Source organism: Pyxicephalus adspersus, chromosome 8, assembly GCF_032062135.1.
Source record: "Pyxicephalus adspersus chromosome 8, UCB_Pads_2.0, whole genome shotgun sequence".
NCBI classification, from domain to species: domain Eukaryota; kingdom Metazoa; phylum Chordata; class Amphibia; order Anura; family Pyxicephalidae; genus Pyxicephalus; species Pyxicephalus adspersus.
Genome location: NC_092865.1, coordinates 73,357,993 through 73,371,256, shown reverse-complemented (window position 1 = coordinate 73,371,256; position 13,264 = coordinate 73,357,993). Strand labels below are relative to the sequence as shown.

Below are 13,264 nucleotides of genomic sequence, written 5' to 3'. Positions count from 1 at the left end.
ATTTTCCCCTAATATTGTAGGAATTATTGCATCTGATAATCCTCCTCAAATGCCCATTTTTATAGGCAAGCCACAAAAGCTGGTTACTGTGAAGTAAATAGAAGATTGGTCCTTGTGAGGGTCTATAACAGGACAGAATGTGTATGAAAGGATCTCACCAGTTCAGAACAACAAGATTCTAGCATGTCATGTTGTAACAGGCAGTTAGGTGGAACCCTCGTGTCACCAGCCCACTTGGCCTAGAGATGTGAACAGGAGGCAGAGTCTAAGACACCAGCCTCCAGTTTCACCAGCATAACCCACCACTAGTGGGAGTGTTGGAGAAGGGGCAGCTCAGGCGCTCAAATTTATACCAGCACATGGAGTGCTTCTGTGAAATATTCTGGTCCTCTGAGGTAAAGTGGCAGCTCTCAGGGATCACACGACCAGGAAGTAACCAGCACGTTTCATGATTCTTGAACAGAGTTTCGGCCAACTGCAGGTGTGCGAGGTGGGTGACAAAGATGAGGACAGAAATCCCCTGGTCCTGAGGGAATCTGTAACATAGGTATTGAGGTAAAAGCTTTGGAGCTTGAAAGGAGAATATTCGCCACTAACCTTTCCACTTTCTGGTAAAGATGAGAAGGTCCAAATATAGTTTTCTCCAACTGGAGCAACTAGAACAAGATTTCTTGGTGAAGCGACCACACACTTTCATCTAGGTCTTGACAAATTAAGTCTTCTGTCTGCCAGTTATCCACTTCTGGTATGTAGCCCATGGTGTAAAATATGAGATGCCTTTATCACTGGAGACACATACTTTGTCTTTCCTTGATATATGACATATGTCACAACTGTTGTATAACTAAACCCGACTGAACCCAAATGACATATAATTCAAGGAGGCTGGTCCAATGCAGGAGAGACTGCTGGATTATTCACAGCTCCAATAATATAAATAAGAGGCTCCCCTCCATGGATCAGAGACCCAAAGCTGACAACTGGCTATCACACAACCTCAGCTGTAAAATGCAGCATCCATGGTCACTAAATTACAGCAAAGTAAAATCAGAGAGTGAAGCTAGATATTTCATGCAAAAAGTCAATGTGACATCCTATGATTCTTCTAGATTCTCTATTGTCATCAACAGACTATTTTCTAAGGCACAGGAGGAATCCACCTGCAGAAGCAAGTTATCAAGGTGGCCCACAATCTATCCTCCCCAAGACAGAACAAGGCTAAAATCCTAACTGGTTTGTGCCAGCACCTTGATGAACACCTGAAGAGTTTTTTCCAGTCTTCTAGGAACTGCTACAGATTGGTGGTACTGCCTAAAGGCTTAACGTAGGATATCACTTTAAATACCTGTGCAACGTGATCTCCCGAGGATTGAAGAAAACAAAAAAAGATATTGGGACTTTTAAGGCATTTGAGTCAGCAAGGTTTTTCATATAAAATAAAATTATACATTTATTTCTTAAACAATTAAAAACAATGCTAATGCAATAGTAACATAAAAGATTTGATTTGTTTTGCACTTCTTTAGAGATTATTAAGACTTGAAACAACATGGTATGAAATACATGAACAACTTCAACTATAAAGTTGAAGTTAACTATAAGGTAAGTACAATACCAGAAAATATTTAAAGAAAAACCCCCAAAAAACAAAAAATATGATTACTATTTACATATAAACAGTTATTCCCCCCTGGTCTCTGCTGGCAATCCCCAGCCAATTCTCTCAATTATGGGTTATTATTTTTTTCTGCTAGAATGTTTGGAAAAATGGACATTTGTGAGATACATAAGTCTTAGGCTAAGTACACACGCCAGATAATTGTAGTTGGAAACAAATGATTAACAATTGATCGTTCGATAATCGTTAACAAAAAAATTGCACAACGACAGGCCAGCAATGCCAATTAATGAGGTATGCCTTTGGAAACGAACAACCACCCTGGCGGATCCGTTTGGGCGACGGATTGTGTGTTTGGCTATGTACTCATTGTGGATATTACTGTGCATGCGTGACAAACGAACATTCGTTGCAACACACAACTGCACTGTGTGTGTGTATGTGTATATATATATATATATATATATTATTATAATTTATTATTATTTTCACTTTCCAGTGATGTTCCCTGTCCTCCTTCTGCATCACTTTCCCATTGCTTGCGGTGAGATCCCAGTGGATAACTTCATGTCCTTCAGAGATTTTCCAATGATAAGGAATCGCAAGGTGGCGATCAACCTCTGTTCCGATGGTATGAACTTTTTGCATGCAGGTATCTTGTTTCAGAAGAAAAGGTCCAATTGTGGAAAGTCATTGCCCAAAGCACACATCCACCAAAGGTAATCTCTGGGGATATCAAGTGCAGTTCCTGTAGCAGATTCTCATGGGAAACAATGTCTCAGTCCATTAATGAATCTTTACACCATACCCTCCGCTTCTTCACAACTTGTCCTTGCACAACATGTTCATCTTGCTCTTCACTTAGCACATACACCGTAGTAAGGGCTACTTTTTTTGAACACCTGGAAAGGCATTGTGCAGAGACAGGTAAGTGAACAGTCTTCAGACTTAACTTTCGTTGGCAAATTGAATGATCTTCTTTTTGTATCACTCAGAGCCGTGATTTCCTCTACATCACTTCCTGCACCTTTCAAACGATCACATCTAGTATCTGTATATAATTGGTGCATTATCTTTGAACATTCGTATTGATATGGCATGTACAGAATCGTGCACTATACCTTCAAAATAATCAAATAATAATCATTGAAATGTCATTAATCGTTAATTTACCAACAACAATTATCAACGACAAAGTGTGTACGTAGCCTTAGGCCACCAACTTTTCCAGTGGATTGCAAAACCCTTGAACATGTTTTTGTCTCCAAAATTGAAGGTCAGGTGGAAATGGAAATAACTTATTGAATTAGTTTTCTACCAATAAAATTGTCTTTTTCCATAAACATTGACTTTTTTATTAATTTATTTGCAAAGTTTATAATTATTTTATTGTTAAAAAATTAATAGTGCTGTGGCACCAATTACTAAACAGTTTACGTATGTTTTTTCACTAAATTAAAATTTAAGTATAGTTTGAAAAATATACTTTTAAAACAGAATTAAACCCTGGCGATACTTGTCTATCTCCATTCCATCACCAGCACTGCCAACATCTCCCTTCTTTTCTTCTGCATATACAGATTCAGTCATCCTGATTGGCCGGGTCAGGATGATGCAACTCCCGCTCAGACAGGACTTCATTCAGTCCCAGTACCCGCAAGGGAAGACAGGATTGCCAGGTGTCCCTGGCAACAACCACAGTGGGCAGCATGGTGGCCCAGAGGTTAGCACTCTAGCTATTGCAGCAATAGGTCCTGGGTTTCAGTCTTGCCCAGGACTCTATCTGCATGGAGTTTGTAGGTTCTTGTCATGTTTGCGGGGGTTTTATCCAGGTACTGTATAACTATGGAACAATAGATTGTAAGCCTTTCTAAAAACAGTTAGTGATATGACAATGGACTTTGTAAAGCACTGCCTAATAGCACTAAATAAATACTTGATAATAATAATAACAAATGCATTCGCCGCTCAAAGGATTAATACAGATAGGTGGCGATCAGGCAGGGACCTGTCTGTTGCCAAATTTTTTAAAGTGGAACTTCAAAAAGTCAGTGGGTGAGGAACTTACATTGGCAATTTAGCTCATTAACATTCTAAAACCTTGATTGACAATAGGTTTTTGTTCCAAGTGAATTGGAAATATTTTAAATTTGATACTTTAATTTATTCACAAATTTAATTTAGGAATTCCAGTCATATTGTATAGCATGGGGTTACTTGCTGGCTGGAGCGGAGTGAAATATTGTAACCAGTTAATGAACAAATTATTAATATAACTGTTACTACACTGTTATTGTGTTTCTTTTATGTAGTTTTTACTAGAATAAAGTATTTTGTCCAAAAAAAAAACACATACATACACATACATAAGACCTTATGTTCTTGTTCTTAATATGTCATGGTCCGGTTACTTAAAGGTAGAGAAAGAAAATGTAAAAGGTTAGGGTATATGTTAGATAATGTAGCAAGTATACACATGTAACTTGTCCTTGTGGTCATCAGCAGCTTTCTAAGCAGTGGGGGAAAAACAACATACTGTTTATTCCATACTAACAAATCTGGATGGAGATGTTTTATCTGTTTTACCAACCCATGTAAATTTATTTTATTTGATATTACTTAAGATATTTTGTATTTCCTTCCTTCAGATAATTGTTAAATTACAAATTCATTTCAATGTATTTTCAAGATTTATACCAACTGGAAAATGTAGAACTAGGAGCTTACCTTTGGCTGGCTGTAGTGCTCCAAGGACATTGTGACAACATTAAGGCAAATAATTATTGTGATGAAAATATCCAAGTAATGACTTGTGCAGACAGAGTGAATTAGGAGACGTGCTGGGCAGTAGGTAGCATAATATGGCAGACGCTGGGCTTCTGCATCAAGACAAGCCAAGTGAGAAAAACACATTACAAGTAATACATTTGTGGGGACACAAAAAAAAATTCTAATACAAATTGGAGCTCTGACATAAAAAGAATATGATGCTGAATTCTCACAACGGGTTAGATTTATTAAAGCTCACCAATGCTGGCTTCATCAGTGAAGCTGGGTGATCCAGCAAACCTGGAATGGATTTCTTAAGAATAAGTCATTCGCTATTTGTTAGCAAATGTTTTCAATCCTGCACCCGATCTGTTCCAGGTAGGCTTTAATAAATCATGCATAAATGTACCAAAATGAAAACACACATGAGAACAGAAGGAAATGAGTTGGTTAAATAAACTGGAGAAGATTTGTAACCAGACAATGTGACTGCAGATAGACATAAACAAGTTACTAACATGCTTCTAAGCCTTGTGTTCATCTTATATATACCCACCTATCATGTTTTTTCTTCACAAGCATTAGTCTTCATTTGATACAGACAATGCAGTAGAATCTTTCCTATTGTTAGTGTAGGATGCTGCCATTTGTTAGGCTGTGCAGTACCCAACAAGGTTGAAAGTATTCTAGGGATATTACAATATTCTTTACAATGGTAGTTGTTTTTTTATTTCAACATTTGACTCTATCCCTTAAATCCTAACCCTAACCGAAAGCTAATACTGAATATTAGGAAAAGTGATCCTGCTGATAAATATAACATCCTGGTAACAGTATTAAATAGAATATTTTTATATTGCATATGTGATGCAACAGTAACTATATACTTTTATCCATTCACTTCCATAGCTTCCATCACTTCCTGCAAAGTTATCAATGCCTATACTGTCCTCTCCTGAATGTACTACCTGCATGCTTTGCCCTCCTGCACATATTACCTATTTTATATTCTTCTGCTCCCTTTCCTACCCTCTGCACTCTGTACACACCTTCACATAACCTTCACACTCTTTCCCTTCACATACTGCCTGCTAAGACTTTATCGCTGTTTATAACATTCCCAGCCCTGGAATGGCCACACTTTTTCTAGTATTTTAGTAAAATTATCTATATGTATTTCACTAATTTTTTATTAATGAGGCAAATTTGTAATTATTCAAAAAATATTTTTTTCCAAAACTTTTTCTTTTACTGTTTGCCTTTTAACTCTTTTGGCATTCAGTTTCAAAGTTTATTCTGTTTTTAAGAAGAAATCTATTTTCTACTGGTTGTTTTATTATATATAGAGCAGTGAAATGAATGTCTTATTATTCTTATTTCATTACTTTAGCAACTCAGACTTAGTTTTCTCCATTTAGTATAGGAGGTATTCCTTAGGTTCCTAGTGTGTACAATGCTTTCTTTCATGTCTACCAGGCATGCAACTTGGGTTCCCCAGTTATATTGGTGCAAAATAGACAAAAGTTTAGCCCAATAGATGTTGAAGTCATAGTAACATAAGTTCACAACCCTAAATGACACATTTTCTTAGTATAGTCGCATACCCAATATGGATATTAAGTTCAGATCATAATTAAATATTTAATGAATAACAGGTTTAAAAACTTACTTAATTATATAACCCAACAAGTTTTAATTCATATATATAAGGCAAAACAAAGCCCCATAACAAATATTTTTAAACTTGTTGAAATGAGGAAACAAAATCCTCACTAACCCACTAATTCAGATCAGTTCCCTGGATTAAAATATTGTTCTCATTGGGTAATTATAGCATTGAATGTTTTTATTTGTAAGGTTTACGTTGGACATGTGGTCCAAAACCATATGGTAGCAGAAATGAAGAGTGAAGTTGCCGTGTGGATGACTGCTCTGCAAGAAATTATTGGCCATCTCCAGTCCTTTAGCAACAACTGCATTCCATTACAACTGACTGTGGTTGGAACATTTCCCCATTTAGGTCAATAGATGCAGATGGAACTCAAGGGAAGACAGAAGCTACTTGTTATGTCTAGGAAACATGCCACAAACTACCAAAATGAGAATGTATATGTGTGCAAATCCAAAGATATTTCCCAACTGCTCCTATTCAACTGAATGGGAATGGATGCATGTAAGTCTAAAATGATAAATTGCAAATGTTAGTATTCTAGGGTCCAGGAAGCCTCAGTGTAAAGCCATATTACTCATCTTACAGCCATTCCAAAAAAGCTTTGAATAACATTTTAATATAATCCAGTGCAGTCTTTCGTTGATGCACACGTTCAGCATTTTTTTTTTGTCCAGCTCCAATGACAATAGTGTGCTCTTTAAAAAAGCCATGGTTTGTGATTAAAAACCTGACTAATTAAATCTGAGATTTACTAGAGAAACACATATACAGGAAAAGACATCACATGACATTATAAAAATGATGCACTTTCATGAGCTGGAGATGGAGTACATAAAAATGTTCAGGACATAAAAAGGCACAAACTTTAAGCAGGAGTTTTAGCACTGCTTTTACTATTGAAAAAAAGTCACCCTAAGACCCAAGGAGCCAAAAATGTCTTTTAAACTTCTGGCTTTAAAGAAGTGAATATAAAAATAAGGTAATATACGAGAGATTTAAGTAAGAGTGATTTGTGTATGAATAAAACACACATGAAAATGCTGCAAATCCATTAACCCTATTCCCTCCTAGAGAAAGGTTTCAACACATTGTAAAGAAATGAAGAAGAAATTCTAAAATAAAAGGTGTCAGGCCAATAAACTGAGAGCTGCATTGTAATTGTGTAGTTATTGTAAAGCTACACCTTCCAGCATAGCAACTAGAGTTTTGTAAATGTTTTACAAAAAAAAACTTAGGTCTTTCTTCAGAATAGTATCAGTTATAGTGTCTGTCGATCTGTCTAATGTGCCTGAATCACCCACTTAGCAAACAATTAGTCCTTTGCATTCAGTCCTAGATCTTTTAAAAAGGTTGCAGATTATTTTAAATTTGCTTAGCAAAATAATACAAAAATAGACAAAGTTGCAAAATTAATATTAAGAAATTTTGATAAAACCAAGTAAAGAGATTGCAACAGTGTAACAGTGAAAATATGTTAAATGTTTCCCATTACATACTCTCATGAAAAAAAAAAACAACACTAATACATATGATCTTAATCCAGGCTTTGAAAAAGCCACATGGCAGATTTATGAAAGCACAGGAGTATGTTAGGACTGTTGGGTAGATATTGCTGGCATATAATTATTAGATTTAATCAATCAATTTAAATAAATTTAAAACCATGATAACCGGATATCAGTATATGTATTTACTCTCATTGTTGTTTTGGTATGGTTGAGGCCTTAAGTTTCATGTGTGTGTCTTTAAACAAACTTTTAGTCTGGGTCTAAAAAAAGGTTTTAGTTATTAAAAGTGCATGGTAGATCATGGACATGAATAGTAGCACTGGAGGTGGGAGGAAGAAGAGAGGAAGAAGGTATAGTGCCTACAAACCAACGGAACACTTAGTCTTTACTTACTCCTTCTTTTTTTTTCCAATCGTCTCAGGCGCTTCTCTTCTCTTCTTCGCGCTTCCTCTGCTTCTTGATGTTGCCGGCACTTATGAAAATTCTCTACTACTACACCCACAAACATGTTGAGTACAAAGAAACTAACAATGAGTAGGAAGGAGATAAAATATAGCAACATCCAGGGATTGTGATTGGTAATGGGCTAGAAAAAGAAAGAAAAGTCACAAAATTTTACAAACTTATTGAAGAGAGTGTTACATATTGCAATATGTAGATGAAATGATATATATCTCTCTCTCTCTCTCTATATATATATATATATATATATATATATATATATATATATATCTGCGCGTTATTTAGACTCTGTAAAGGCTGCTGACGGTTTTCACTATTTCTGGCTGAACAGTGGCCACAACCACAGAGTGAATACAATGTCAATTTTCTGCTATATCAAAACTACATGTCCTATGGTTTTTTGCTCAGTTTTAAGGATGTGGATGTTTACCCATGTTGTCTCAGCTCCTTACAGCACAGATGGTGGCTACAAAGGAAAACAATTTAAACAGAGCATCCAATATAGCCACGGGCATGAAGATCACTTCATGTTTTGACTTTAGTTACATTTTAAACAATTATGCTTTCATATATATATATTCATATGTATCAGGCCTGTCTATTAATTAACAAAACTGATATAATAATTTGATCAATTTATGAATTTTTTTATGACAATTCTAATGCCCCCTTCAATATACTCTCGATGTGTTGCACTGATGCAGTCTTGTTTTCCACTGCTTGATAGTGTGGAGCAGATCAGTTTCCAGGCAGCTGTTTCAAGATACCAGATGCTTTTTCTTTTCTGCTTCCAATGGGCCTGATTTATTAAAGCTCTCCATACCTGGAGTAGATAAACTATCCCCAGTGAAGCTGGGTGATCCAACAGACCTGGAATGGATTAGTTAAAAATAATTTTCTATTTGTTAGCAAATGTTTTCAATCCTGGACCAGATCCATTCCAGGTTTGGTGGATAACCCGGGTTTACTGATGAAAGTGTATAATCTCCAGTCTTGGAGAGCTTTAATCAGGGCCATTGACTTAAAGTGTGTTCTTTTAACCTCCTGGGTGGTTCATTTCTTTTTGGATCTATATGTCCAAAAGTGGTACATTGTTCTTCATGAAAATTTATTTTAGGTTGTAGGCCTGTAATTCTTAGGCATACCTCACCAGAAGAGTTTGAAACACAAAATCATGTCAAAATAATAAATTAAATCATTGCCTGGTGGTATCTGTCAACACCTCCCATAGTCTTATTATAGTCCAAGACAACTTGTGGTTTCAGGATCTCTTTCCCACCTCTTGTTCTTGTCATAGCAGTGGCGATGTTATGCACGGTGCTCAAAAGGCAGACATCCTTCTTGTCATGCCATCACAGTGCCATCATTTTGCCTTTTTGCCAGGCAACTATTTTCCCAGTCTTGAGCTTCTGTTTGAAGAACATAGATGGAATTTCACGCCGGTTATCCCTAACTGATCTGTAAGCATCCTTTTCTGCTGGATCAGAAACTCAAATACTTCAGGGGAGCTGTAAAAATTGTATGTTGTGATACAAGAGCCTTGATTGAGCAATGGCCCAATAAGTGACAGGAAAGATGATGTTTCCACTCCATAGCTGCTAAATCTGGGGCTAAATTTTGTTCCTTTCCCAGTGTATATTAGAGAGTTCCAGATATAGCCTGTTGCTGATTCGCACACCATAAATGATTTCACACCGCATCGTGCTCTCTTGGATGCTATGTATTGCACCCAGCTGAGCCTCCCCTTGTAGGCCATTGGACTTTTGTCTATACTTATTTCTCTTCGTGGCATATAGCTGCTTTTGAAGTTGTCTAGAATCATCTGATAGACCTCCCAAATTTGTTTGAGCTTAGGAGCAGGATGAGTGGTCTCATCAAAAGTATCATTATTAGAAAAAAAGTATTTAATGATCAAGCCAAATCTATATGGTGACATGACTGTGCCAAAAAAAGGTGTAGAAAATTTGTTTATTCGTGGACAAATAGCACTTCTGCAGGGGTCTCTGCACTACTCCCTGGAGAATAACTAGTCCCAGAAAAAGCCACATATCCTTTTCCGTGACAGGTTTCCACTTTCTGCTTTTGGAAAATTTCCTGTGTGTAGCAGCTAGTTGTTGCTCGGCGTACATCTTGGTTTCCTCAACTATTTTCTGGATGACTTTGTCCAGGTCCGCCAAGGGGTTGTGTTCCACCTATACCTTCAGACCAGGCAGCCCAGTAAAGAGGAATGTTGGGGGCACTGGCTGAGCCTGACTAATGTCATTCAAGCACCAAGTGCGAACATCACTAACCTCAGTGACAGAATCTTCGCTGTCACTTTGGGTGTTTGATGACAGGTCTCCAGGCGAATCACTGTTGCTTGACTCCTTTAGCAATTCCAAGTCGCTCTCGCTATCTTCAAGTTGTTCAAAAACAGCTTAGTTGGGAGACACCTTTGGGAAGCCATGGCAGAGGTCAGGGCTGGCGGCAGGCAGAAACGTTGTCAGAATCCAGGCAGAGGTCAGGGCAGGCAGAGACGTGCCCAGATTCCAGGCAGAGGTCAGGCAGGCGGCAGGCAGAGACGAGGTCAGAATCCAGGCAGAAGTCAGGCAGGCGGCAGGCAGAGACGAGGTCAGAATCCAGGCAGAGGCCAGCCAGGTGGCAGGCAGAGTCGAGTTCGAAGGTCAGGCAGGTGACAGGCAGAGAGGTGGTGAAAAGCCAGGCAGAGGTCAGGCAGGCAGCAGGCAGACATGAGGTCGAAGGTCAGGCAGAGGTCAGGCAGAGGCGTGGTCAAAGGTCAGGTAGAGGTGCGGGCAGGTGACAGGCAGAGACAAGGTCAAAAGGTCAGGCAAAGATCAGTAAAGGTAATGGCAGACAGGCAGGGCACTATAACAATCACTGCAGCACTGTAGCAATCCAGAAATATAATGATTTCTTTGTAAGCGGCCAGAGGTTGAGAGCGGATGGGAAGGGCGATGGAGGACCAGGTAACGCTTTATTTATTATTCTTTGAGCTACCCTGAGCTGTACTCGGGGTTACCATTTGGGAGGGTAAACAATGATTTTTAATTTGGGAAAAAAAATGTGCCAAACCTGGTGTATATACTGTTTGTCGGTCAAAAACTTTTTGAACACTTTTACAGAAAGTGCTGTGTGAGAAGGAACATTGTCCAGATGAAGAATAAAACCATTTTCCCACTTTTCCGGCTGTCTTTTCCTGACTCTCAGCTTTGTTAAAACTTCCAATACTAGGCTTGGTTCACGTTTGTGCTTTCTGGAATCCATTCAAGTAAAATTATGCCCTTCATTTAGAAAAAAAAAAACTTGATGAGCATGGCCCTGAATTTAGACTTGCTTTGTCATGCTTTTTTGATTTTTTCCAGTGCATTGACTGTCATTTTCTTTCGAGTTAAGTGATTGCTTTTTTAAAAGGGTTCACTTCAAGTTTCTGCAGAATGTCAGAACAGATTTGCTTGTGGCTCTCTTTTTGCTCTGGTGTGAAATTTGAATAACAATTTCAAATTGATGTGTTGCTGAACTTTTAAATTTACCAGCAGTCTTGTTATTTTATAGACAGCCCTTGTGTGTGTACATATAATAATATATTATCATGTTATATAATAATATATTGTTGAATGTTGTTTTGTGTTTGGACAACAATGCGCAGCAAGCGGTTGAAAACTATGCCAGAAAAGTTAACTGTTTTGTGTATGTGACTAACACAATTAAGCTAATTCAGGGAGATTTTGTACCTGTTGGTCCACAGCAACAGCATCAAGACCATTATACATAATATTAACCCATCCATCTTTTGATGCCAGAACAAATAGTGACATTAAAGCCTAAAATAAAAAGAAAAAAAAATACAATCACCAGATTTAAGACAATACAGGATTGTTAATAGAAATAGGTTATTAGCCTTACCTGCCCTAGGTTATCAAAGTTGTATTTATGATGAACCCATTTATAATTGGCAGCTTCACAGTCTGACTTGTTAGTTACATTTCGAACATCTACACCAAGGCAGTAGAAAAATTTACCTTTAAACAGCTAATGGGCACAAGAGGATAAAGGAAAAAAATTAAAAATGAGTGCATGCAAACATTCAGCAAAATAGGTAAGACTTATGAAATTCTATTTTACTTCATTCATAAGACATATTGTTGGATACACAATTGTTTTCTAAGAAGTGGTCAAATTTTGTAGTTTTAGTTGAATCTCTCAATCAGAATACAGCACTTTCCCAAACAATAAATTTAGCTGTGTTTAAAAAATGCAAAAATACACATACCCTGTCCTGAGAAAATCTGTTGTAATAGACACCCAGATATTAGTATCTTTCCTTTTTGTCCCTACCTGTGTCAGTAGACCTGATTTATTAAAGCTATCCAAGAATGGAGAGGATAGCCTAACATGAGAACCTTGGTGATTCAACAATCCTGGAATAACTCTTGTCCAGTATTTAAAACACGAGTGTTACTAAATTCTTAGCAGCACACAATGAAAGACCAGTGAAGGTAAAGTTCACCTATTCTGGGAAAAGTCTAAATTAAATTAATACACTATAATTAATAAAGAAAGTATGACTAATATCCAAGTTTTTGGAATTTTGAAAGCAAACATTTTATTTAGCTATAATATAGTTGGAAAATATTGTAAATACAGCTCACTTGGTCTCCTACAGCATTCTTTTTATACATTGACATGTATAAATTCTCATGTATAAAGAAAGATCAAAATTGGATATGTACACACAGTGGACCAACTTTTAATAGATGAAAGAAAGCAATTTGTCAACATTTATCCAAACAATCATAATCACTCCACAAATTAGAGAGAATAGTCATTGTATGAGTGACCTAATGTACATGGGTAGTATAGAAAACACAGATCTGCATTAATAGTTGCAATAGCAACTCATCTAATGATCTCCCAAGAATGCACCATTGAATTATAGAGAAAAACAAGACATGTGCTCTCATTTATTCAATGGGGTAAACATTTGCCCCTTGGGTAAGCTAGTGCTAGGTAAGCACAGGGGCTAGCTAGGGTTAGGTCAGGCTGACAAACATCAATCTTAATCAGTTCAGCAATGATACATGATGTCACATCTCCAAGTACAGACAAAATGGAACAAAATATGGGACTTACAGCACCTTTCAAATATATTTAATCATCAAAAAAAAAAAAAAAAAATCAATTGATCAAATTAAAATAATATTCATTAAAAAGAATTACAAAGTTAATCTATTAAAG

General features: G+C 37.1%; 1 protein-coding gene across 1 annotated transcript in view; it reads right to left on the bottom strand.

Annotated features, from left to right (window-relative positions):
• The window catches only part of CACNA1I (calcium voltage-gated channel subunit alpha1 I), a 370,590-nt gene that overhangs the window by 110,572 nt on the left and 246,754 nt on the right, over positions 1-13,264 (bottom strand). Inside the window, exons 20-23 of the mRNA XM_072421248.1 lie at positions 11,933-12,058; positions 11,761-11,850; positions 7,961-8,153; positions 4,346-4,497 (exon numbers count right to left, since the gene is read on the bottom strand). Of these exons, the coding sequence (XP_072277349.1) occupies positions 4,346-4,497; positions 7,961-8,153; positions 11,761-11,850; positions 11,933-12,058 (561 nt within the window). The remainder of the gene's footprint in view (positions 1-4,345; positions 4,498-7,960; positions 8,154-11,760; positions 11,851-11,932; positions 12,059-13,264) is intronic.